The 26017-nt window shown below is 38.4% G+C and overlaps 1 protein-coding gene across 7 annotated transcripts in view; it reads left to right on the forward strand.

Moving 5' to 3' along the window:
• The window catches only part of KDM6A (lysine demethylase 6A), a 210981-nt gene extending 186745 nt beyond the window's left edge, over positions 1 to 24236 (forward strand). For all 7 annotated transcript variants that reach the window (XM_040468962.1, XM_040468963.1, XM_040468965.1 and 4 more), the window contains 6 exons: positions 1651 to 1765; positions 4841 to 5028; positions 5850 to 5991; positions 19232 to 19358; positions 22041 to 22211; positions 23348 to 24236. In XM_040468962.1, coding sequence (XP_040324896.1) covers positions 1651 to 1765; positions 4841 to 5028; positions 5850 to 5991; positions 19232 to 19358; positions 22041 to 22211; positions 23348 to 23377 — 773 coding nt within the window. In that variant the 3' untranslated portion in view covers positions 23378 to 24236. The remainder of the gene's footprint in view (positions 1 to 1650; positions 1766 to 4840; positions 5029 to 5849; positions 5992 to 19231; positions 19359 to 22040; positions 22212 to 23347) is intronic.
• Positions 24237 to 26017: the final 1781 nt, after the last annotated feature.

Here is a 26017-nt window from a genome sequence, read left to right on the forward strand (position 1 = left end):
AAAGACTCTGTTCTCTGTTGGATGTGGTCCCCGAAGTCTCTCTCCCTTTGGCATAGCACTGTGCTGATATTTTGACATACTGAATATTATCGTGCGGCAATTACATCCAGGGTTTCTTGCTTGTTGTGAGCTACAGTTTGTTCAGTCACTTTTCCACAGTATTTTCACAAAGACTATATTCCTTGGTGTGCTTGGATACTGAAGTCTCTTTTCCATTATCTCAGCGGTTAACCAGTGACATGAGAGAGATTTCCTTCAATGCTTTATGCACAAAAGGATAGAAGAATGGAAAACCTGGACAGGAAGGAAAGAAAAAAATAATTCTCCAGGTCTTTGCAGATCGCCTCTGTGTTCAATCATTCCTTCTACACTTAGCCATGCTGCTTACAATTGTACTTGTAGCCTTTACCTCCTCGCTTGCACTGAGCCTAAAGATTAGCAAGAAGTTAAAATTTATTGTCTTAGGTGTTTGTTTGTTTTCCTGAACATGCTCCCTGCTCTGGGTATGCATGTCGCCTTCTAAATTCTCCAGTAATCACAGGAACTTCAAAGTCCTTATTCCCCCCGCAAATCTCACTCTCCAGCCTTTCTTTTAGGCCTTTGGTATGTCTGTTGTTTGCCCCAGCTGTTGGTTTCTTTGGGGTGTTTTTTGTTTTTTTGTTTTTTTGCCCCTGGTAGCATCAGCTTGTTCATTGGTCTTTCAGTGTTTTGGGGAGAACCTTCACTGAACCACTTGCCCTGATAGAGTGAAGCTCCTTGTGTCAGTCTTTTTGGGAAACTCCAGTCAGGTCAAAACAGAAAAACTAATTCTTTGGGAGCAGGATCCACTCTGCTCCCTCCAGAACCAGGAACACTCACACAGTTAACACAAGACCACCATTTTTAAGTCCACTGACATACTAGTGATGTGGGTGGGCATAAGGTAAGTTAAAGTGACATCTCCTACTGGGTTTTAAGTTCTCTTTCTTCTGGTCATCCATCCATTCACTTGGTTGCTGTAAACCTTGGAGTATCACCCAGAGTTCTGGTAAGTTTGCTTCTGGCAGTTTTCACTAGGTTGTTTTGTTTTGTTTTGTTTTACGTGTTTCTGGAAAGTTCCCCAGAGTTACCTGCTCCATTATTTTTGTTGATGGTACTCCCACAGCTATATTTGAAAACCGGATTTCTTGCCTCTTTTACTGATGTCCAAATACTACTCATGAGAAATGGGGATTAGTTCACAAAGAAGTGGTAACGATATCAATAATAGCTACTGCTACTTACCATGTATTCGGTGCTGTTCGAAGCGGTCATTCTTTCACTGATCCTCAAAACAACAGAATGATTTATTGGAATTGTTATTATCTAATCTTAAATGTAAGGAAACTGAGTCAGAAAGGTTTAGCAACTTGCCCAGGTTCATAAGCTTAGGAGCCTGGCTCTAGCGCTTTTAATAATGATTTAGGCTGCCCTCTGCAGAAGCTCTTACTAAGTAAGTTAGGAGTTGACCAAACTCTGTTCTAAAACTAGACTTGACACAAAAATAATGACAGACACCTGAATACCACTAGAACGTTCTTTGCTGAACATTTCTGAGGTCTTATTTCTAAAGACCTATTTTTCTATAGAATTTATAGTATGCTAATTACTGTTTTTCTTTTCACATTTCAGGCCACCAAGAAAATAACAACTTCTGTTCAGTTAACATAAATATTGGTCCAGGTGACTGTGAATGGTTTGTTGTCCCAGAAGGTTACTGGGGTGTTTTGAATGACTTCTGTGAAAAGTAGGTTTCCAAACTAAATTTTCTTTAAACATAATTATTTAAAAACAGTAATTGTAAAGGACGACTTACTGGATATCCTAATGTATGTAACCAGCTTACCGTTCAGCAAAAAATTCATTTAAATTGATTTGATTCCAAACCTATTATTTTGTATTACTGAGAATACTTTAAGAAAGATGCTCTGAAAGCACTCCATGCAATAGTAACAGTCTTGAATTTAGAGGATAGGAAGGTTGAGTTGTTTATTAGGTTAATTAAACAATTGATGTGTAAATACAGGCTCATGTGGGAGGTCTGTATTTCAAGAGAAATTATTTTACTATAAGTGGTTTTAGAAGTAGAAGGAATTCTGTGATTGAGCACCTTTGTTATAGGTTATTAATAACTCAAGCTTGAACATCCTACTCTTTGCCCTATCACTATGATGTCAGTTCTTTTTAAAACTATATTGGCAACTTTTCCTATAGAAGAATTTTATAAAATGCAATCAATTCCATCAGATTTTGTTTTCTATAATTGAAGGAACTCACATAGTGGAAGTATTCCTTTCCTTAAGCTCCTAGAAATAGCCTTCCTTTATTTATCTTGTGTTAAAGGGTACCTTGGAATTATTCTCATTGGTTTAAACTTGATTATTTGTCTAAATGGAAACTTACTCTCTCCTTTGTTTTTGTTGTTTTTGTTTTTTTTTTTTTGAAAGTACTCCATTGTGTAAGTACCTGATATTTTCAGTTAGTAATAACATTGAAAAATTATTATGGTTAAAAGCATAAATTATATATACATATATATATATATATATATATATATATATATTTGGTGGTATTCTCCTCACCCCAAGAAGATAATGGGGCAACCACCCAAAACATTTACATTTATGAGAGACTCATACTCCACATACTAACTTGTAATTTTTTTATTTTGGGTTACAGGATCTTTGCCGTAAATGTCTTGATTTAGTAAGAAGTGTGAATATAGTTACCCAGAACCCCACATTAGTCCCACATGTCCTTATATACAAGCAAAAGATAACTACCCTTCACTGTTTCTGCTATTTAACATACAGATTTCCTTTCTGATAAGAAATCCAAAGATGTGAAATTTTAAAGTTTCAGATGCTCTGATGAAATTACCTGATCTAATTTAATCTGTGCTTACTTTTATGGACCAGCAATCTGGTAGTAGCAGAGAAAGAGCAGTGCTGTGTAGGAAATAAATCTCCATCGCACTCTAGAAAGATTTGTATTTCTTAAACTGTGAGATAGTGGTATATTATTACAGCTACAGTGCACTGATCCTTATTCATTATTTCTGAGTAGGGATTTACAATCTTTAGGATTTAGAATTTGGGTTTTTTTTTTTTTCCCCTTCTCTAAATGGGGAGGTGACCTGGGAACAAAGATAATTGGAAGAGACAGATCATGTCTAAAAAGTGTGAACTTGGGGATAATGAAAATATCAAGGTATGATGATGGGCTAGGTAAATTTAAGCTGCAGAAACAGCACTTGCTACTTCAGCATTTCAGTGTAATTTTGTTTCACAGAAGGATTGTTGCTTTTGATACTGACTGATATTGACCATGTCTGTAGCTTGTGTTATGACGTTAAACAATACCTGTCTTGAAATAACCATTCACTTGAATATATGATAAAAAGGATGATTTTTTGAGTAACTTTAATGTTTTGTTTTTTGGGGGACTTTTTTTTGCTTGCTTTTGGATAGAATGTTTTCTCCAATTTTATGATGGCAACACATGGGTGAAGTGGGAACAGGATTTGTGTTTGTAATCATATTTTGCTTCATAGGCAAGTTTTTCTGGACTGTGTATCTACTTAGCCTTATCACAGACAGTAAGCCAATCCATATCCCTTGCAGTTAGGCTACCATTGGCAGTCTGTTCTAGACTTTGAAGAGCAGCCTTGCATTTTTTTCAAGGAAAAAAATAAGGCAGACATTCCATCTGCATCAGAGGTTGGTGAGATTTTTCCACAGAGAGCCAGATAATAAATATTTTAGGCTTTACAGGTTATATGGTCTCTGTCACAACTGTTGTCACTGCAGTAAATAGACAATCACACATAATAATACGCCAGTGAATGGGCATGGCTGTGTTCTAATAAAATTTATATTTACAAAAATAGGCAGGCTGGATTTGGCCCACGGGCCCTGGTTTGCCAGCCCTTGATCTAGACAAAAAATTAAATTTAAACCAGTGAGAATAATTTCAAAGTACACTTTATCCTTCGGCGCAGGACATAGAAATACAGTGAAGACTGTTTCTTAGATCTTAAGGAAAGGAACATTTCCATTCTGCAACTTTTTCCTTCCCCCAAATATAGCCAATTTAATTTTATAAAATTCTTCTGTAGGAAAAGTTTGCTATATAGTTTAAAAAATACTTCACATTGTATCTTGACAAGGTAGAAAAAGAAGCCAGATTTTTAAGTCAAAGCTCGCTGCTAGGGTCCGTAGAGTGTTTCCAAAGTGTATTGGTGGTGGTGGCAGTGATGATGGTTATTTGTGCATGTGTGTGATTGTTCATTTTTTATGCCGTTGCTTTCAGCTGCCTAGTTTTAGGTAAGCAGTCTTCAGAACAGTAGAGGCTGACACCCTGTCCCCCTTTCCTACTTAGGATTCAAAACAGCAGTAGAGACCGTTCTGTTTTCCACCTTCCCTCCGAAATGGAAGTTCCTAATACTTACATGTACCTTCCCTTTACGTTTTAGAGATTTCTTGGTACTCCAGGAAGAAGGGTTCAGTCAGATAGCTTTTAGTGAAAGGAAAGGAAAGGAAAGGAAAGGTTCGTGTATGTGTTACTTAAAAAGGAGTTTTGGATTTCATTTGGATCTTGGGAAAATCAGCTTGAGGTCGTAGTGCTGATCGTTGGAGAAGTTGTCAGTACTTAACTGTAATTTCACTCACTTTTCATAGAGTAGTTCTTCTTCCACGGGCAATTATGTTTCAGTGCAATGCCAAAAGAGCATATTTTAATAACTTTTGACCTTGTTTTCCAGTTTTATTAAGTAGTTTATTAAAGTGTTTGATCCATTCGCATTGTTTTTTTCTTATTTCAGAAATAATTTGAATTTCCTAATGGGTTCTTGGTGGCCTAACCTTGAAGATCTTTATGAAGCAAATGTTCCAGTGTATAGGTTTATTCAGCGACCTGGAGATTTGGTCTGGATAAATGCAGGCACTGTTCATTGGGTTCAGGCTATTGGCTGGTGCAACAACATTGCTTGGAATGTTGGTCCACTTACAGGTATTTTAAAGAATATGCTAAAAAAAACAACACAAAACAGTTTAATTTATAAAAGATTGTACCTGATAGGTTTATTTTTTTTTTCTTGGAATATAACTCACTAGAAATTGGAGGAAAAGTTGTATCTCCTTGAGTAGAATTTTTATTTGTAGTACAAGAAATTGAATTCAAGTTAGTAGGTAGAAATCCAAGACCATAGATCTCAGCAAATAATAAATTTATGTCTTTATATACAAGGAAGATATACTTTTCATAATTTTTAGAGTGCTTGATTTTGTTTAATAAAGGAAACCCTTTATGGGAGAAGGCAAAGTAGAGTGGTTATTCATTCTTTGAAATGTTTCTTTTATGTGGTTATATCATATGAATAGCCCTATTATGTCAAAATCTGTTTGAATTATGCCTGCCTTCAGGCAGTAGATACTTCAGATTGAGAATATGGCCTTTGGAGCTAGAACGACCTGGATTAGGACCAGGACCTGGCTCTTGCAACTTTGGGCAAGTTATATAACCTCTCTGGGCCTCAATTTCTTCATCTGTATAATGGGAATAATAAAATTAATAAGGTGATGATAAAGATTAAATGAGATAATATATAAAAATAGCTCAGCACAATGCCTGGCACATAGTTACAGTAAGCACTCTTTGTGTGTTCCCTACTGTTGTTATGATCATAATTATCAAAGAAACATAAAAATTATTTTTGTAATGTTTTGAGGTTTTCAGAATTGGTATTGATGATATCATCTGAGGAGGTGATAATGGTAACTTCATATCTTTTGGTACTTTGGGTTGCTTTATAACTGTTTTTTTTTTCCTAGCCTGCCAGTATAAATTGGCAGTGGAACGGTACGAATGGAACAAATTGCAAAGTGTGAAGTCAATAGTACCCATGGTTCATCTTTCCTGGAATATGGCACGAAATATCAAGGTCTCAGATCCAAAGCTTTTTGAAATGATTAAGTAAGTGCTTTCTAAAACTGCTGTAGTCCCTCTCTTTTTGGGGAGTGTTAACTATTCAGTACTTCCCCCCCCCCCGCATCGAATTCTGTTGACATCACAACAAAATGGTCCAGAAGTCTAGTAAAATGTAATATGAGAATCCACACAGTAAAAGTTTTCTTCTCTTCCAATTTTAGTATATGTGCTGCCGAAGCGAGCACTCTTCCCTTCCAAATAGTCAGGACACTATGGTGCGAAGAGGAATGAAAGCACACGGATGGTTCTAAACCTGTAGATTCACAGACCAGTGCTTCCCCACTACCCTGTGAACCACCTGGTTCCTAGGAGAACTTGAGTTTTAATATCGAAAGACTGCCCTTAGTGTCACGGGGAGAGAATGGCATCACAAAATAATTTGCTGGTACAGAAAAATTAGCATTTAATATAGGGATTTAACTAAAACAGCAAGTTTTTAATTGTTTTAATGAAATCATCCATCTTTAATTGTCCCTTTTCTTAGCTGCTTTAAACACCCAATGCAAGTTGTTTGAATATGTATATCCTAGTAAGCTTCTCATTTGTTGTCAGTTTCTGTCCTAGCTATTTTGCAGATATTTTCAGAAGTATTATTTTCAAACAGTGCTATATAGCAGTGTCTCCCTAAACTGTATTTTCTACCACTGCTGACCCTACCCTGGAAAGGTGGGGGATTCTGGTCAAAGAAATACAGAAAAAGATGGATTAGATAAAGTTTTACAAGTCCTTTATTCTTTTATTAGTTTTTGTAAACTGTTGTAGAGACTGTAAGTGCTGGTGTGTTTTGTGAATGGGGAAGGAAGAGGGTTCTATAATGTATTGTATTTCCCAAACTTATTTGTTTGACCAGTATCTTTTAAGGGATAGATCTCAAAAACTCACTTTGGAATACACTGCTTTATACTCACTGATATAAGATAAGTTTTCGTCTTTGTTAAAGTAGTACTTACATTAAATATTTCTCCTGCAGCTATATTAATTTGGTCACCATATGTTGTTTTCAAAATACTGTCATTTAAAAGTAATCCTGCCTTAATAAAATGCTTTCAAACCTAAGTCCAAAATTTCATTCACACAGAAATAGTGTGGCCAAGGTAACACGCCTCTGGATTATCTTACGATACAGTCCTTTATCACTTGGAGTATTTTATTTAGCCCTGGGCAGAAGTAGTAGGAGAGACACGAGGTAATGAAACCCAAATCGTAGCAAGTGATGTACAAATCCTTTTAAAAAGTTGGATCTTGGGGACCGTACTCTATAAATGTAATTGGTGGTGGGGTGTGAGGACTTGTCTGTCCTTTTATCTCATTATATCTGACAGGAATCAAGGAAAGATCATTGTCATATCCTGTTCTTCCTACCTGGCCCACGTTAATTTAAACATCTCTCACTTCTGTCATGTCCGTCCCTCCGCCCCCATCATCCTTGTCATCCTTCTAAACTCCTTCCAGTTTATCATTATCCCTCTTAACATTGGAAATGTTGAATATCCACCCTTGTATCATCTTTGTTTTAAAATTGTGTTGAAATTGGATACACACCAATTTGGCTGGTTCCCAACTCAAAATTACCCGCGATACTGTTTTTCCTCCTACCTACCTTATTTTTTTTAACCTGAGTGCACTTACATACTCATTTGACTCTCGTTTTATTCTGCGCTACAAAATGTTCAATCATTTGAATCTTGATTGTGTCCCTCGTTATATTAAGAATTCTGCTCCCAGCTTGAGTTGTCATGAGATGTGATTAGCAAGCTCCTTTTGTCATTACGCTGATTGTTAAGTGTTCACCATAAATTCAGACCCCTAAATTTTGCTTCAGAAACGTCCCTCTTAAACCATAGTCGTTCAGCTGTTGCTACAAATGTACTTTTCCCCAGCCAGCATTGTTTGCTTTCTTTCATTTGTACTTTGTTTAATGAATATTTGCTGACTATGTTACAAGGCTCTGGGCTAGGCACAGAGGGTATGTGTGTTTGTCTAACTGTATCAGGTGTAGGTCTTGTCTTGAAGGAAAAATGCATATAAATAAGAACGAAGTACGACAACAGGTCCACTGGATTCTTTTCCAGCTCCACGGACTCAGAAAAGTCAGTGTACTCTGGGAAGCAGATAATTTGTCCAAAGGGTAAAGATTTGGAGGCAGGGAGAGGACAGAGGACGGAGGAGGAACACCTAGAGCCAGTTTAAGACCCAACTCTTGGCGCCAGCAGAAAGCTGCTTCGGTTCATCTACAAAGGAGTACCTACTACATCTGCTTCAGTCCAGCATAGTCACATTTTCCTCCCATGAGGGAATAAATCCCTTTTCTTCACTTGAGCACCAGGCAAAATAGCTGGCTTATGTGGAGGGCCTTACTGTACTATTAGGATCATACTTGGCATGGAAAACTGCTTGGTCTGTGAGAGGCTCAGAGGAAGTCCTGCTGCCCAGAGGGCCAGCTCATCTTTTCTTCCCCCTGCTCTCATTCTGTCCCCAGCACCTACCTCTTTGGCTCCTCCCTCCCCCAACTTCTTCTGGCCTGGATATTTGCATGATCTTAAACGGATACAGGGCACAACTCTGCTACGTACGTGTTAACAACAGTTGGCGTACATTCGAGCTTGAGGACAAGTCTGTGGCGAATAGTAGAGTAAGCTACAGTTGTAAAAGTTCTTGGTGGATTGTGTACTGTGTGCCAATCGCTAAGTCTATTCTGTTAGCTTTTGGTGGGTTTTTAACTACTAGGATCTAATTTGGGTTTCTTACAGATCTTTCTAGCAGTGAAGTAAATAGAGGAAGTTTTTGCATGGTAACAGAGAGGAATGAATCACAGGTAGTTTGGGTTTTCAAGTCTGGATCCTAGATGGTTTTAGTAATAATGCCAGCTAATAAGTGAAGTTTGGTACTTCATTGAGCACTAAGAAGAGTGCTTCCCAGACTGTATCTCAGTTATACCTCTCAGCATCCCACGGTCACCCAGTCGGTTAGAGCCAAGATTTAAGCCCATAGCTGTCTTGCGTAAAAGCCACTTGTATGGATCTGTGGCACGGGACTTCATTTGGGGGCGGTGGCAAGTTTGAGGAGCCGGTAAAATAGTTGCATAGAGCTGTTTAGCGGAAGCCGCAGGAAATGCAGAACTCCAGAGAGCAAAGTTAAAGCTGGCAGACTAGGGAGTCTTCTATCTAGCCGTTTGGTTTTTCCTTGAGAGAAAGAAAAGGGGAGGAGCTGGGGACAGAGCTTAGAGGAATACTTTCATTTAAGAAAAGCAGATAGGTGAACGAACTAAAGGCCAGAGGAGAGCATGGGGAATATATTGTTACAGAAATAGAGGGGGTCTGTTTGCACAGGCTCGTCGTTGCTGTAAAACTGTACCCACATCAGTGCTTTGGTCCTCAAGCCTGGTATCGGTTTGTCCTGGCCTGTGAGCTGTACCAGTTCTTAAGGAATGGTTCTCTCTTGGCAATTCCTTTCCTCTGCCTGGAGTCGTTTTCTTCATCTCCTCTTTACTCCACCATCCATAGCACTTGGCCTTTTCTACCTTTGATATGCCCCAGTCACTTCTCTTGCTGCGCTCCCCAGTGACCAACTGATCCGAGCATGCAGAGGCACACACACGAGCTCATTCTTTCTTTAAAATCCCCTTTTGTACCTCAGATCCGACCCCCACTTACTTTGTCAGCTCTTGTTCCCACCGATGCCATCCGATGAGTGCTTGAATTTTCCATTTTATTTTTACGACTCTCTTTCATATTTTGAAGCCTCTAATCTGAACCGCAATGTTTACACCTCCCCCCTTTGTTCTCCTTGTTTGAATTCTCTTTTGGTAAACGATCCATTCCGTACACATGGAACGTGTGACTTGTAGGCTGTTTTAAAAGAAAAAAAGTATCTGCTCCATGTAAGAAGTGGATTGGAGCTTAACTTCCTCCCTGAATTATTGTTTTTAGTTCTTAAATACTGTGAATCAACACTGTGACTTTTCTGTTCTAGGTCTTCATAGCTAAGTTGTAATCAAAAAGAATGTAAGCAAAATTTACCTTGTGCCTTCACATCTCCTCACCCGTTGAGCTCTACCCAGTTCTTTTCGTGCCTTCATATTTGTTTGATATTTGTCGTGAACTGAGTTTGTGCTGTGGTATCGTGCTCGGGGAGAAAGGGATTTGATGACTTCTCAGGCCGCTTATAATAAATGGGGAAATAGTCAATACGTTCAAATGCGTGATCTTTGCTTGTGAAGATACTGCTTAAAAAAATGAGGGAGCGCAGAGCAAGGCACTTCTGAGAGAGGGGTACATTTAGGAAGGGCCCCACAGAAGTAGCAGGACTGCAGCTCCATGGTCCTTTATCCTAAACCCCTTCGGCCAAATGTAGCTCAGTATTCAGAATTCCTTGGGTTTAGAACAGTAATACAAGGCGCATGTGATCTATTTTGTCCTTCGAGTAGGGTCTGTGACGTTATCCTGAAACCAAACACATTAGTATTTCTGCAGTAAATCTTACGGTCACTCTGATGAGCTAAGTGAAAACTATTTTATAGCCTCAGGTCAAGTTTTGAGAGCAAATGAGTTTACGTAAAATTTATGAAAAATTGGCAGTAGTATAAGAGGTTGAAAGTGTGTTTGCACGAAGGGATTTAATAGTGGGAGAATGGTGCTATCTCCTGTTGTCACCTGCTAATTGCTTGATATCATTTTGAGAATGAATTACCTGTAGTTGCTTAAACAAGTCAGCGTTATTCTTGGTGGTTTTTTTTTTCTTTGCACTTTCCAAGTTCCAGTCGGGTCCTTTAGAGTCCTCCAATTCCATAAAGTACTTTATCTGAGTAAGTCATATAGCAATCTCTTTCAATTTCTACATCCTAGCTGTTTAACTAAAATACTCTAATCTTCATACTCTGCTTCACATTCTCCCAAATACCTCCTACGTTGTTGGCATGGTCAAAAGACTGTTCATTATCTTGATTACTTCTTTCATTTCATAATGCAGTGAACTTGACTCGTAAAGTTAACAGCCTAACTCCTTAGAAAAATGGCAGTGGGGGCTCAGTATGTAACTCTCTCTTTTGATTTCCTTCAAGTGTTTAAATGAACATAAACTTCTTTCCACATACCCCATACATCATAAGCAAACTTAGTTTCTCCTTCTTGAGACCAAACTTTTAAATGTCTTTTCGGGTCTGAGCCCTACTTCTTCATTCACATCAGCTGAAGAGTATGGATTTAAACTTTTGTTGCGAAAAATTTCAGGTAGACTTCACGTTGGCAACGGCTGCTAAAATCTTTTGAATGGTGATCATATTTGCATATCAGATCAGTTGGCGGCAAGATGAAGCATAAAATGGAGCACAGAAGATTTAGAGGAATAAATGAGAATAGTCGCTGCAGTTCAGACAAGAGGAGAGACCAAGGTTTGAGGGTAAAATAGATGACACTTGGTGACGGACTGGGTGTGGAGGCGGGTGCTCCCGGGGCGTTGCCTTGGGCCGGGCAGCGGGACTTTCGTGCAGTTGATGAAGCTAGGGGTCAAGGAAGAAGAGAGGAACCTAGTTAGGTGTGGGTTGGGATTACCAGCTTGGTGGGCTTTAGACATGCAGAACGTCAGTTCCTCGCATGATGTTTTAGTGGGAGTCTCTGTCAGGTCACCAGATGGCTAGAGGGCTCTACTGCTTAGAGAAGGAGTCTGAGGTACACATTTATGGCTTTCAGCCAGGCTGATGGGGACTCCCTCCTAAGGGGTACAAGTTAAATTTTCTGAACCATTAGCTATTTTTAACGTAGAACAGTGCCCACACAAAGAAATGAGAAAGACTGTAAACCTGAGGCCGCTTACCGATCGTTTCCTTTAATTCATGGAACTGTGACGAGCTTTCCAGTGTGATATCTTGTTCTTCCATAAAATACATCATATTTGCTTATAACGCATTGCTGCGCATCCCCGCTCCCGAACTGGTTTCTACTTTTTCCTCCAACTTTTTATTTTGTAATTTTTAAAATCTGTCAAACAAGTTGAAAGAAGAGTACAGTGAATACCTGATCTAACCTCATCTGGAGTCATCAGATAAGTTTTTGCTACATTCACTTGGCAGTCTCTGTATACACACGCATGGCACAGAGTTTTTTGGCTGAGCCATACGAAAAAGTAATTTGCAGACGTTATGATATGACCCCAAATGTTTCCATCTGCATCTTTTAAGAATAAGGATATTCTCGTGTAACCACAGTACTGTTCAACATATTTAAGATGTGAAATTCAATAGTAATTAGCTAATCGTCTACATTCGATATTCTCCCAACTACCCAAAAATGTCTTTTTGTAGCTCTTAAATCTCCCCACCCCACCAGCCCCTATGCTGACACTGAATTCAGTATGCAGACATTGTGTCTTTGGTCTCTTTTAAATCTACAAGTCTTTTTATGTGATTTTTTTTTTTTTTTGAAGAGGGCAGACTTTTGTGTTACACAGAGTTCCATGTTGTGAATTTGCTTTCTCATAATTTTATTTGGGTTGTACATTTTTGAGAACTATTGACAGCATTTACTTTTAGTAAACCCCTTTCCCACTCCAGTGTAAAACTATGTCATAGGTGTTCTCCTTGGTGGGTCTTGCATGAATGAGGTTTTACTAAATAGGTACTTTAACACCTAAAATCGAAGGTGGGGAGATTATTGCTGCTGTTTATCCATCTTCATCAGAATATACAGTTTTTACCCTTTGGTTTTAATTTTAAAACTGGTTGGGAGCTAAGAGAAACGTTCTTTGAAAATTCATAATTCCCATTTTTCAGATATTTGAGATACATTGCCGTGGCCTGCATTTTCCCCCTGCATAGTGCTAAGGCTCTTTTTAACGCCACTTTCATAAGGCTCATATATTCATTATGTTTCAGCATGGAAGTATTCCTTTTAACAGGACCCTTGAAAAGGAATCAAATGATAGCGTAGCAAGTGAGCTCTGGAGCCGGTACTGATGATATTTCCCTGTAGATGAACAGGCTTTCAGAGTAGTAGATTCTCTCAGATGCAGTTGAATGGTTTAATCTCAGTAGAGAAGGCCAATTCCAACAAATACAGCTTAAATTGCTGCAATCACGTTAGGCTGTTAGCAGGTTAATGTAATGATAGCATGTTTCTGACACATTGGAAACTCTGGTTTCGCCACCTCCTACTAGTTAGTTCCCCTGAAACCGCTGTGATGATAAGTAGTTTAGTACATTTTCAGATGTCAAAAACAGAATGCCAGATACCCCGTTTTCCTCTGAAAAGTTCAATATTAGGAAGTCTTAGATTTGGGAGGAGCATATCAGGCAGTGTGCAAAGGAGTAGAAGGCTAATTTTCCCAATATACAGTCTCTTGTCAACCTCCCCGTAATCTGCTAGGTGATTATACCTTCTAAAAATGTGAATAACTTATAAGCCAATACTTGAAAATAAATTTTCTAAAATTTCAATAGTACCAAGTCCATTAAAAACCACCCCCACAAACTTAAGTTCTTGCCATATCATTCTGTCATTCTTTTGACCACTTACAAAGCACTGTTTTTATATTTCTGTTTTCAAACGTACCATTTTATATGCACAATATTAATGCTTTATGTGCTTTCTCTGAGCCTTTTGTGTATATGTGATCATTATACGTTCGTTATTTGCCTTTCCTGTGTAATTTTCCAAAGTCTTAGATTCTGTGCTATTTAATACCTCAGGGAAATATTCCAGGCAGGGCAGCTCTGTGTAGTTGTTTGGAGTCCAACCTGCCTTCAAATCTCAGCTTCTCCATTTATTGGCGGTGGGGGGAATGGGCAAATTACCAAACCCTACTGGTCTTTGTTTCCTTTTCTGAACAATGGGAATAAGAATTTTGTCTTTCTAATATAACGTCCACAAGTATTATGTGGGTCTTAGCACAGAGTAAGCGCCCAGCAAATGGTAGCTGTAGTTACAGTTATTAATATCAGTGATAGAAACCCCCATCACCTTCCAGTTTTCAGGTAATATTCATGGACCCAGTGCAGTGGTTCTCAAATGTGGGTAGTTTTGCCTCCCCCTGCCCCCTTCCTCAGGGAACATGAGGGCAATGTCCTGATTCGAATGGGATGGGTACTACGGGTATTTTGTGGGTAGAAGCTAGGGATACATGCTAAACATCCTACAGTGCACAGGACAGCCCCTCACAGCAAAGAATTATCCAGCCCAAAATGACAGTAATGCCCAGATTGAGAAATCCTGACCTAATGGGATCTCGACCAAATACTTGTAAATAATCTGTTTTGTGTTCTTTTTGGTATAATTATTGCACTTACGGTTGGCACTCATTGCACCGTTTTTTCAAATTAAATAACTTCGGTTTATTCATGATACAATCATTTCAACACGGTTTAAGAATTTGACGTGTCAAATTTAAATATCACTAACTGCCAGGCACTAATGTAAGCACTTTATCTAAGACATGTAATTGTCACAATAGCACTGTAAGTTAGGTGTCATCTTTTTGCAGGAAGGAAACTGACGCATGGAGGATAAGAAGTATGTGTGGAGCTGGGATTTGAACCCAGGCAGTCTAGCTCTAGAATGTTCTCTTATCTGCTCTGCAGTTTTCTGTCTATGGTCTTACGGTAAACATGTAGTTGGTGAAGTTGGCATCATACCAAGGCCTGTTGAAAAATAATGCTACAACTTTTAGACATTGTTTCCCATCTCACCGCTTAAGAAGTAAGAGGGTTGCACTGGTTCTTACTTGCCTGATCATAAAAATCATCTGAGACTCTTACTAACTAGGTCTCTAGTCTCTGTTCTTAACAAGTAAATTCAGAGCTGTATGGGAAGAACCCTGGGAATCTCTTTCACAGTGGCCTAGATGAATCCTCTGATCAGGCAAGTCCCTAACTCCTAGACTAGATTAGATGGCTTAAAACTAACAGTATTTTTGTTTCCCCCTTTCGTTTGCACGTATTATGGATTATTACCCTATCTACGTGATAGAAACTTCATCACAAGCACAGAGGTTTTGAGTACACGTTACAGCAAACTGTTCAGTATTAGCTCCCTTTTCCCTTTGATTCCCATTTTTAAATGGATAAATGAGGTGTAGTCCAACTCTTTGGTAATCGCCAGTTGGCCTGATAATTGGATAAGAGGGGCTAGCCATGAAGACCAGTCCATTGTGCCTGTAGATCTTGGTGTCCTTGTCCTGGGGCTGGGTCTTCTAAAGCACCATTGTGTAAAACATTATGGTTGCTTTGTGAGAACACTGAATAAACCAAATCCAAAAACTCTAAAACTCTGCATCCTCATGGTTAACATTTGCTTTCATGCTTGATTTTCCATCCAAGAGTTTCAAATTCTTAAGATACCCATTTTATCATTGACTGAGACCTTGATTTTCCGCCATGTGGTTGGTTCAAATGAAACTGTTCGATGTCTTCCTGACATTCAGACACTCACTGTTGTCCTAGAGGAGTGTTCCCCTGGAGTGACAGGTGGCAGGTATGTTTCAAAGGCTCACATGTTGGCTCAGTTTGCCTGCGTGGCTCTTTTCAGGAAGATTGGTCAAGGCGAGGCACCTCTTGGTGTACTTTAATTTTGTGCACCACCTACTTCTTAGTGGCTAAGATTGTTACCGTAAAGATTTAGAAAGTGTCACGCCAAGTTAACCCATCCATGTTTCATCTGACATTTGGGAACGAACTTTGGAAACTTGGTCAGGTTGCCCCCAGAATGTCTGAGTAGTTCCCAGTGTCGTCTTAACTTCAACGTTACGTAACGTCACTATGGCTTTGTTCCTTTATTTTCCTGTCCCCAGAAATCCCGTCCCAAGATTAAAATCTTGTAAGAACAGTTATTTGTTCCCTAAATAACCCCCATACTAGCTTTGTTCATGGCATTCCCTCTGCCTAGAAGATCCTTTCCTCCCACCTCACCTTGCTCACATTTAAATCGACAACTTCTTTATGGCAACTGCTGTGATTTCCCATCCCCCCTCAACTGAAGATGAGCTTCTCCTTCCTTCTAGCATTCGTGGCATACTTTTGTCTATTTATCTTTTGCCCAGTGTGTTGATTATGATTATATTGTACGTTCTCATTTGTCCTTACATTTGTCTTGAGTTTTCTTATTCTGGTATTTCAAGTATATTTGTATTTCTAGGCCCTTTGTAACATGGTTCTCTAAAAGTTCATCCCTCTTGTGGGTCCATCTTTGTAGATGGCTTTTTGGGGTGGATTAGATTCTACTGTGTAACCTCAAATACAACAAGCCCTCACTCAGCCTCTTCCTTGTGGTTTTCTTCCAGGCTAGAGCTGCCTTTAATATCCCCTGCCTTTTTGTGTAGTCTTTCATCCAGACAGCTAAAAACAGGGCTTGGGTCCTGACACCAGACTGATCTTAAAAGTCAAAGAATTCCCTGCTTCTCGAGCTCCTGAAATCATTTCTGACCCTGTTCCTAAAATGCATCTGTTAAAAACAGCATCTTCTGTCTTCTACATTTTTACACTTTTTGCTAGTGATGTATTTCGCTTTTAACAAGTTGCATTCTTCATTGCTGAAAGATAAATTTATTAAAACTCATCAAAAGGAAAGTGAAGAGGAAACGACAACAGTGGTTTTGTTTGATTGTTGCTTTTTAGCTCTTCGATACACTCAAATGTTGTCTTCATATGAAATCAGTCTCTGATTAACCAAAGCAGAACAGGTGACTGTTAAGTCTTGAATATTAGATCTTTCTAGGAATCCTTTCCCCAAGTGTTTTTATTTTCTATGGATTTTTCCCTACCCTTCAGTTGAATCACATCCTTTCTCTAGGACCTGCTCATTGCTGTGGACTCCAGAAGAGCGTCTGTTTCTCTCAATTCTCCTTCTGTTTCAACTGCTACCTTTTGAAAATGGGAAGAAACAAAAACTTTGAAGGAAAAGACCTAAGGACAAGGGGGGGAAGCCACAATTTGGTGATTCGTTGTCAGATCGCATTAGTTGAATTGACGGTTTTCTAGTCTCCCAAAATAAAAATTGTGGAGCTGTGATTCCAGAAGCAGAATACTCATGGCTTAGTGTTTACTCCGAATAACCCTAGCTCTAACCCTTCATTGTTTGCAGGAAAAAATACATACTAATCGCCTTTTTCTGGGTGAAACTACCCGATGAGCCATAAATTATAAACTGTAGTCTACCAAAGTGGTCTGTAGCATTGGAGGTTAAAGTTCATTGGCTGAGTAGAGTGGAGTAGTACTCCACAGAAGCCAGGCTGTGTGTTTGAAAAACAAAAACTTAAATTTGCTGAGCTTTTAAGAGTCTCATCTTCAAAAGAGAAGAAGGGGGGAGCAGGCAGGTAGAAAGACAGGAAGAGAGACCAGCAAGAAGAAAGTACAGAGGGAGATAGCGGAGGCTGGAGGTTTTGTTTTTACAAACCATTTCAAAATAAGCTTTATGACATCGCACAAATTTTGCTTCTCTGAACCCTCTGAACCCATTCGTAAGATGGAGATGTGCCTCTTGCACAGGGTTACGTGGCATAACATGTCTCAAGTCCCTAATACCATGCTTCCTGTTTCTTACGTTTTACTATTTATGTCCTTTATTGTATTATTACTTTTGTTTGTTCTCTCACACAAGAGCATAGCGGAGTCTGCAAATCTTCTAAAGGTGTCGGCAAAGTTTTAGGCGTTACTTTCTTGTGAAAGAGACCTTATTTTGAGGCCCTGCTTGGAAAACTTGTTCAGTAAGTTCAGTGGCATCAGGGGCGAATTGTATGTGACACGGAGAGGTTAAAAAGGGAGGAGCAGGTACTGTTCAAGAGCTGGTGGCACAGTCTAGAATTACATGCCCTCTCTTTTTGCCCTGATCTGACTTTTTACTTGCTACCTCCCCTGACACCTCTTTGCCCCCCCTTCCACACACAGCTGCCCTACCTTTGACCTGCAACCAGAATCTAAAGCGTTACTTGGTTTCTACGTAAGTTAAACACAACAATTGCTGGAGCCAAACTAAGAGTGAAATTCTTTGAATGTGAAACTGAAAGTATCTGCCTTAACAACTGTAAAGCTGCTGTTGTTGTATATTTGTTAAATAAATTAACACATATTTTTAGTCATCTTTTTTTACCTTGGTTTGAATTTACATGGGTTCTGATGAGTAACAATGTTAGGTAGGACCTTGTAACTTAGGAAGTAGAAAGGAAATGTAAATTAAGAGAAATTAAATATGCTATTATGATACTTTAAATTTCACTTAAGTAATCATGTTTATTGAGCACCTACTATATGCCAGGCACTGTCCTAGGCAGTGAATAAAATAGGCAGGAACTTTGCTTTCAAACAGTACTCAGTTGCTAAACCCATTTCCTTTTCTTTAGGGCATTTTCATTGTCTCTGAATTTGAGAGCTGAAAAGTACCTTAGAGATCTTCTAGTCCAGCCTCTTTCAAATGGAGAACCTGAGCCAGTAATTCACAGGAGAGTTAAGAGAATTTAGCAGACAATTCCAAGTAATGACAGCAAACTGTTGGGAAACCAGCACAAATTGAGGATTCACTGTATCGTTAGTATCATGAGTGTAGAAAAGTTATAAATTACTACAAGAAGAGTTCACTCGTGGTAGTGTAAATGAAAGATTCCACTATATTATCCTCAAGTTAAAATCAAGTAATGTCTTTTTTTCTTCTTTAGCACTGTAGAGAAACCAATTTTGTATCGTGTAGTGCCTAAATCTATAAATGGTTTTCTGTGTATAGACTCAGAAGTTTCAGAAGCAGTTACGCAGACGATGCTGTTTACGAGTGTTCAGGTAGTAGTGATAGAAATAATGTGTCTTCCTGCCTTAATAGAATCATAGCAGTTCATATCTGGAATTTATACCCCTTAGGTCAAGGGTGAGGACATTGACTCCCAAAGAGGTTAATTGACTTGCCCAAATAAGAGCCAAAACTAGCAACTTCTATTTAAGCAAGGAGTCAGGGTTGTTTTTGTTTTTTGTTTTGTTTTGTTTTTGTTTTTGTTTTTTATATTAAGGTCACTATATTTTGATATTCAGATATCCATTTTCATCTTTAAATGATCTAATATTGTCATCAGACTTGCTGAGCGTTGGCCGTATTTTTTTTTTTTAATTAAGACACTGTCTGAGAAATTGACAAAAGATAAAGTCACAGATATTACAACCTGGTCTCTTGGCATTTCTATATGTCTGGTAGTTCATCTCTTATGCTAAAAACATCCAGTCTTCTGTTGCTGGTCATAAATAATTTTTCCCCCATAATAGGTATTGTCTTCTGAGAACTCTGAAGCAATGTCAGACATTGAGGGAAGCTCTCATTGCTGCAGGAAAAGAGATTATATGGCATGGGCGGACAAAAGAAGAGCCTGCGCATTACTGTAGCATTTGTGAGGTAAGTAACCATTGTTATCCACAGTTGTTTTGTAAAGCCTCTTACCTCTCTACTTTCGGTTTCTCTCCAGTGACTTTTCTTTAAAATGTACGTATACCCATATGTCCTGCAGCTTACTGAATTTGGCATTGTGTTCAATCTTGTTATTTTATAAAGCCTCTTACCTCCCTACTTTTTTGGATTCTCTTTAGTTACTTTTATTTGAAATGTGTTTATGCTCTTCTGTCCTGCAGCTTCCTGCAGTTGACATTGTGTTCAGGCTTGTTATTTTCTTGTTACTTAGCTATTTCATTAAAATTGAATCTCAGGACATACTGTTTCGGTAACAATGAATTAGTTCTAAAAGTAATCTACAGTGTCCTCTGTCTGAGGGATATTTTAACAAATGATGATCATCAAGAAGTTTAGTCTTGAGATTTTAAACTGGGAATAATCCAGATGTATGCAGAAGACAGGAAAGTGGATGTAGCTTGGTACAGCTCTGGGCAGATCACTGTTCGCTCTAGTGTAATTCATAAGACATTGGTCAATCTCCTGTGGCCAAGGCTGGCAAGAGAAGCAGAAACCGATATTAATGTGGTACCTGTTCCGAAGGAGCTTACATTCTACTCGGAGAAGACCAATTATAAACAACTAATTGTACATGAGCCTGTGGTGAATGTGAGGTTGGTCTTACTGACTTACGATAACACTGAGGGGGAGGGTGACCTAATTTTCCCTCCTGGTATCGGTATAAGAGTTCACAAAAGTATTAAAGCTTGAGTCCATCCTTCAAGGATGAGTGAGTATGACTTCGGTGGGCTAAAACATGGTGAGAATTAGAGGTAGAGTGAATGTTATTATGAGGCACGACTTGGGAAATGGAATGGCTTATTCAGAAAAGGGTTAAGTCATCCAGTGTGGCTGGCACACAGGCAATGCAAATTCTACTTACAAGTCTAGGTGGTAGGAAGCTTTGCTGAGCATCAGCAACGGTGGGTATGTGTTTCAAAGAGAAATGTGATTGGAGAGAATGGCGATAGGAAGCTATGTTACAGGGGTCTTAATTAAGAGTTGTTATCCTAAGGCCTTCCCTAGATTGTAGTGCGAATATTAAAGAAGGAGAGGAATTCAAAAATATTTAGAGAGTAAAATCCACAAGACAACTCATCAAATGGCAGAAGTGAGGGACAGGTTGAAGAATGCTCACAAATTTTCTAGTTTGGATCATGAGGTTCACGTTGTCGTTCATTGATAGTAATGATAAAATGGTGGGTGAATACTGAGATTTTAGTGAACACACTGTTCAAAGAAGACATGAGGTCATGAGAGTATTCTCATTGAATAAATTCATTGAATTTGATTGTATAAATTCAAGGATTTGCCAAAGCCAAGGATATTAGTGATCCATTCCAGACCTTGAAATTCTGTATTCTGACACTGACGTTTATTTGAAATGGTTGAATCCATCATCTACTCTGATGTTGTATAACTGGCCAAAGTTAAATCTTTGGGAGATCATGGGCACCCGGGTGGCTCAGTTAAGCATCCGGCTCTTGACTTCGGCTCAGGTCCTGATCTCAGAGTCATGAGTTCGAGCCCCACATCAGGCTGTGCACTGGGCGTGGAGCCTGCTTAAGAGTCTCAATCTTCCCCTCCCTCTACTTCTCTCCCACTCGCTCATGCTCTCTCTCAAAAGTCTTTGGGAGATCAGATAGGTGTGTTATGCCTCAAAAAAAAAAAGTGTATAAGCTTTTCAGAATTTGAGAATGACTCCTATCCCTAACTGTTCTTTCTTATCCCCCCTGAACCTTAGCAATTCATCAGTCTTTCTGTAAAAGGTAGAGGTTATTATTTCTAAAATCATCCGATACTCATGAGCACACTTTTTGCTTGTACTCCTGTTCCCTCACATGAGGCTTATAACTGAATACTCACCGTCACTGACCTCTTCAGTTTCCTCATCTGTAAAATCAGATTATATTTATTCACCACGTAGGTTTTGAGGTTTGTGTGAGCACTGTGGTATGTTCTGGGGGTACAAAAGTGAGTAAAGCATAGTCTTCATCTGAGGAGCTCAGTCTGTGGGAGAAGACAGTACTCCGTGATGAGTACCGACAAGTAAATGGAAAATAACAATCACTTTCTTCTGGTTGTATGCCAGTGTTTTGGATTCAAAACAAAAATAGGCTGACCTTGATCAGCCTTTGAACTAGGCTTTTGCCAGTGGTTGTAACGAGTGTGTCATTCTCTGAGATCGTTCCCCTACATGTGCTGTGCCACCCATGTCTTTGGGTTTGGTACAGAATATACCTGGCTCTCTTAAAGATTCTCAGACATGACCATGTTTGTCTTAGTACCTACTCTTTTTTTTATTTAATGTTTATTTACTTTTGAGAGAGAAAGAGAGTGCGAGCAGGGGAAGGGCAGAGAGAGAGAGAGAATCCAAAGCAGGCTCAGGCTCTGAGCTGTCAGCACAGAGCCCAATGTAGGGCTCCAACCCACAGACCGCGAGATCATGACCTGAGCCGAAGTTGGGTGCTTAACCGACTGAGCCACCCAGGCGCCCCTTAGTACCTACTCTTAACCAGAGATAACTGTCCACAATTCCATGTGAAGCAGAATTCTGTGGTTATACCAAAACAGTACAATAAATAAATACCATGATCTCCACTGAATGCTTTTTCTCTTGCATAAAAATAGGTGGAGGTTTTTGATCTGCTCTTTGTCACTAATGAGAGCAATTCTCGAAAGACCTACATAGTGCATTGCCAAGATTGTGCACGAAAAACCAGCGGAAACCTGGAAAATTTTGTGGTGCTAGAACAGTATAAAATGGAGGACCTGATGCAAGTCTATGACCAATTTACATTAGTAAGTGAAATGAACATGTGAGTACATACTTAGCTGGATAGGGAAGCGGCAGTGTTTGTTCTGCCACCTGAAAAGTAGGAGGTAATGGAATATTTAAATTTTCCTTTCGCTTGTTGGATACTGCATGAGGAAACAGTCATATCATTCCTTTCAAGTATTTATTCCTATGAACTTGGCGTATTTCATTTTCACTTTTCTTCCTGGGTGAGTCCAAGGCTGAATAATGTCACAGTAATGACATTTTAAAATCTTTCTGTGCTTTTAGAACACTGTCCTAGCCTTTGTGTCATTCGATTTCAGTTGATAAAATGTGTACATAGGTTATCAGTGTCCACAAAATGAATCCGTAAGTGTGGTCTTAAATAGACTTTGGCTTTTACAGCTAATTATATTTATTTAAAGTTTTGTCGTTACCAGAACTATTAACCTCCCGGGAATATTTGATGGAGCTTAACTTCCTGGTATGTTACGTAACCTTATGAAATTCAAGTATACTTACAAGTTTTACACAGTTTTTAATGTTAACCAGCAGATGCTTAGGGGGAAGCTTTTTACTCTAGCGTATCAATAGTTTCATGAATAGAAACACATATAATTTACGAATTGTTGACTTCCTCCAGTACTTTTCTTTTACATATGTGATCAGAAACTGAATTACTGAAATGTAGCTCCCGTTTTCACTTACATGGTCTTCAAGATCGCTTGAAGAAGAAGACAATGCTCTGGAATTATGTTCAGCAAAATATATGATCTCGTTGAGATAGGTTCTGAAGCGAGCCACTGATGAAATTATAATCCGTGAAATCATTTTCCACAAGCCTTTTTTGTTGTGTTTGTTTGGAAGCAGTCTAAAATACGGGCATCCTAATAACTTATCCTAAGAGGTTTTGACTGATTGGCGAAGTACAGAAAAAGGTGGGTGCGCTGAGTAGAGCGGTGGTCTTAGACCCTTAGGAAAATTGCCCAGGTGGGAGAAAGGTAAGGTAAGTTATTCCTTGACATTGTGTAGCAGGCCCTTGAACTTTCTTCAGAACCCTTACTTCGCCTACCTTCAGAGGCCGACTGTGCCTGTAGCCTTGAGCTAGGGAACACCGTTAACAGTGCGAATACCAAAGTAACGTCCCTTTCATTTGCAGGCTCCTCCATTACCATCCTCCTCATCTTGATAGTGTTCCATGGACGTTAAATGAGACCTTTTCTGCTATTCAGGAAGTAACTCAGTTCTGCACCACTGGTTTTTGTAGCTATCTCGTAAGGCTGCTGGCTGAAAACTGTGTCTATGCAACCTTCCCAGTGCGGAGTGTCACCCAACTGGACAGGGGAGAGCACTGCTCTTACTCCGGGACTCTCCTGAAGCTGATCAGCTATACTTCAGAGAAAAAAGAATAATAAATTCCATGTTTTGTATATATCTGACAAAACTGGCAAAATCCTACAGACTACTGACTTGAAAACGACCTCTTTTATATTTCTCTATTTCTGGGCTGACGAATTGGTTTTCATCTATCTTTTCCCCTTCAGAATTTTCCTTGGAAAAAAAAAAAAAAAAACAACTAGCCTAGCTGGTCATTTCTTTGTAAGGTAGTTAGCAATTTTAAGTCTTTCTTTGGTCAACTTTTTTTTAATGTGAAAAGTTAGGTAAGGAACTTTTTTACTGCTTTTATGTTTTTTCTGTCTTGTTTTGAAACCATGACGGTTATTACACTTTTGGTTCCTAAATAAAAATGTTTAAAAAATTAACAGCCAAGTCACAAAGATAATGGATTGCACATAGACTAAGGAATAAACTTCAGATTTGTGATTTTTGTTTCTAATCTTGATGTAAATTTACACTATTTATAAATACATATTTATTGCTTGAAAATATTTGTGAATGGAATGCTGTTATTTTTTCCAGATTTACCTGCCATTGAAATTTTAAGGAGTTCTGTAATTTCAAACACTACTCCTATTACATTTTCTATGTGTAAATAAAACTGCTTAGCATTGTACAGAAACTTTTATTAAAATTGTTTAATGTTTAAAGAGTTTTCTATTGTTTGAGTTTTAAAAAGACTTTATGTACAGTGCCCAGTTTTTGTTCATTTTTCAAATCTGATTATATATATTTTATATATACTTCTGTATGTATATATAATATATATAGAAATCTGGATATATATGTATAAAGATTTAGAACTTAAATTTTTCTCGTTTTAAGTTTCACATCTATGGTAGATTTTTGAGGTGTCTACTGTAAAGTATTGCTTACAAAAGTATGATTATTTTTAAAGAAATATATATGGTATGTATCTTCAAGACCCAAAATGTCAGACTGGTTTATTGTGAAGTTGCAAATTACTGCAATGACAGACCAATAAACACTTGTGGCCAAAACATAGTATAATAGTAGAAAACAAATAGTGATCGAACTTCAGATTTTAAAGGGAATGTGACGTGGGCTTGATAAATCTTGTACATCACTAAGCAGAGTTTTATATGGAAAAAAGGTTCAGATAAGGGCTCTATTTTAGAATGCAAATAAATTAAAAGAGACTTATTTTTTAATGTTAGGCAGTTTTAAATTTCATGCTTTCCTGCTTGCATGACGTGATTGGGGTGGTGGGGGGAGAGTCTACAAATCCACATCACTGGTAAAAATATAGCCAGCTATATTACCATCAACAGGTCCCTTCTAATGGACAACAGTAGGATTTCGTTTTATAACAATGGCACCTTGCATTTGGCACATACTCTCTTTTTATCAGATTTTTCCGGGAAGCTTTGGTGAAGAAGCATAGAGAATGCTATAAATGAAGTTCTATTTATGACTAAAGAGAATTTATAATCCTATCTGGGGAAATGCCGTGCTGATTGCATTAATCAAGTATTCTTGTTCAGATAGTTTTGGAGTACGTTGTCCTCCTGGAAACAGTTCAAAGGCTTGAAAGCATGGAGATATTTTATTTAATTAGTTAATTTAGTAAATATTGAATATCTACTAGCAGCAATCACCTCTTATTTATAATTTCAGAAGGAAATAATTACAAATCTATTTTAGTTAAGGAGCAAGAGTGCTTGTCTAAGTGCTGCTTAGGATGTGTAACCACTAATATTTTTGAAGTAACTCAAGGCAGACATTTCTGTAAATAAAAGTTGCAAGCCAGTATCCAGAAGCAAAGGTTCTAAGAATGCTAAAGCTCTGCCCTAAATGCTACTTAAACAGTTCTAGTTTATCTTGCTGACACGGTGTCTTATTTTCTCTGGTTTTATCAAGATACTTTATTGCCGAGATGAATATACGTTGTCTGACATTTAGGAATACTTTAGTGCTGTTTCATCGATACACACCTGGAAGTTCTATGTCAGAAATAACACTTGCCCAGCTTAGTCCTTAGTCTTTGAATGGGTAAGAGCATAGGAGAGAGAAATCAAATGTATCGTTACTCTGAAGTATAAACTAGATAGACAAAGTCTTGTGTAAACTGCTTTCTTTTCATCAATTGAATATCCTTTATTCTAATTTATATTTTTCATATTTCAGAAGAAGTAGAGGAATTTTTTTTCTTGTTACTGCTCTGTGTCTAGGTAAATCCCGTTAAAAGCACACTTTATCCAAATGCCTTAATAATGAAATAAGTTTGCATCGTAATGCACACACATTGTTTAGAGAAAGAAGCTAACTACAAAATGTACAAGGAAGCAGATGTTGACCCAGATAGTGGGAACTGAATCATATTCTCTCACTGTCACCAGTTAAATAGGAAATCGTACACCATCGGTAGAGCAGTTCAACTTGCTTTACCTATTTATATGTTAAATCAATT

This window comes from Herpailurus yagouaroundi, unplaced genomic scaffold (assembly GCF_014898765.1).
Source record: "Herpailurus yagouaroundi ecotype Mexico unplaced genomic scaffold, PumYag 67793, whole genome shotgun sequence".
Taxonomy (NCBI): domain Eukaryota; kingdom Metazoa; phylum Chordata; class Mammalia; order Carnivora; family Felidae; genus Herpailurus; species Herpailurus yagouaroundi.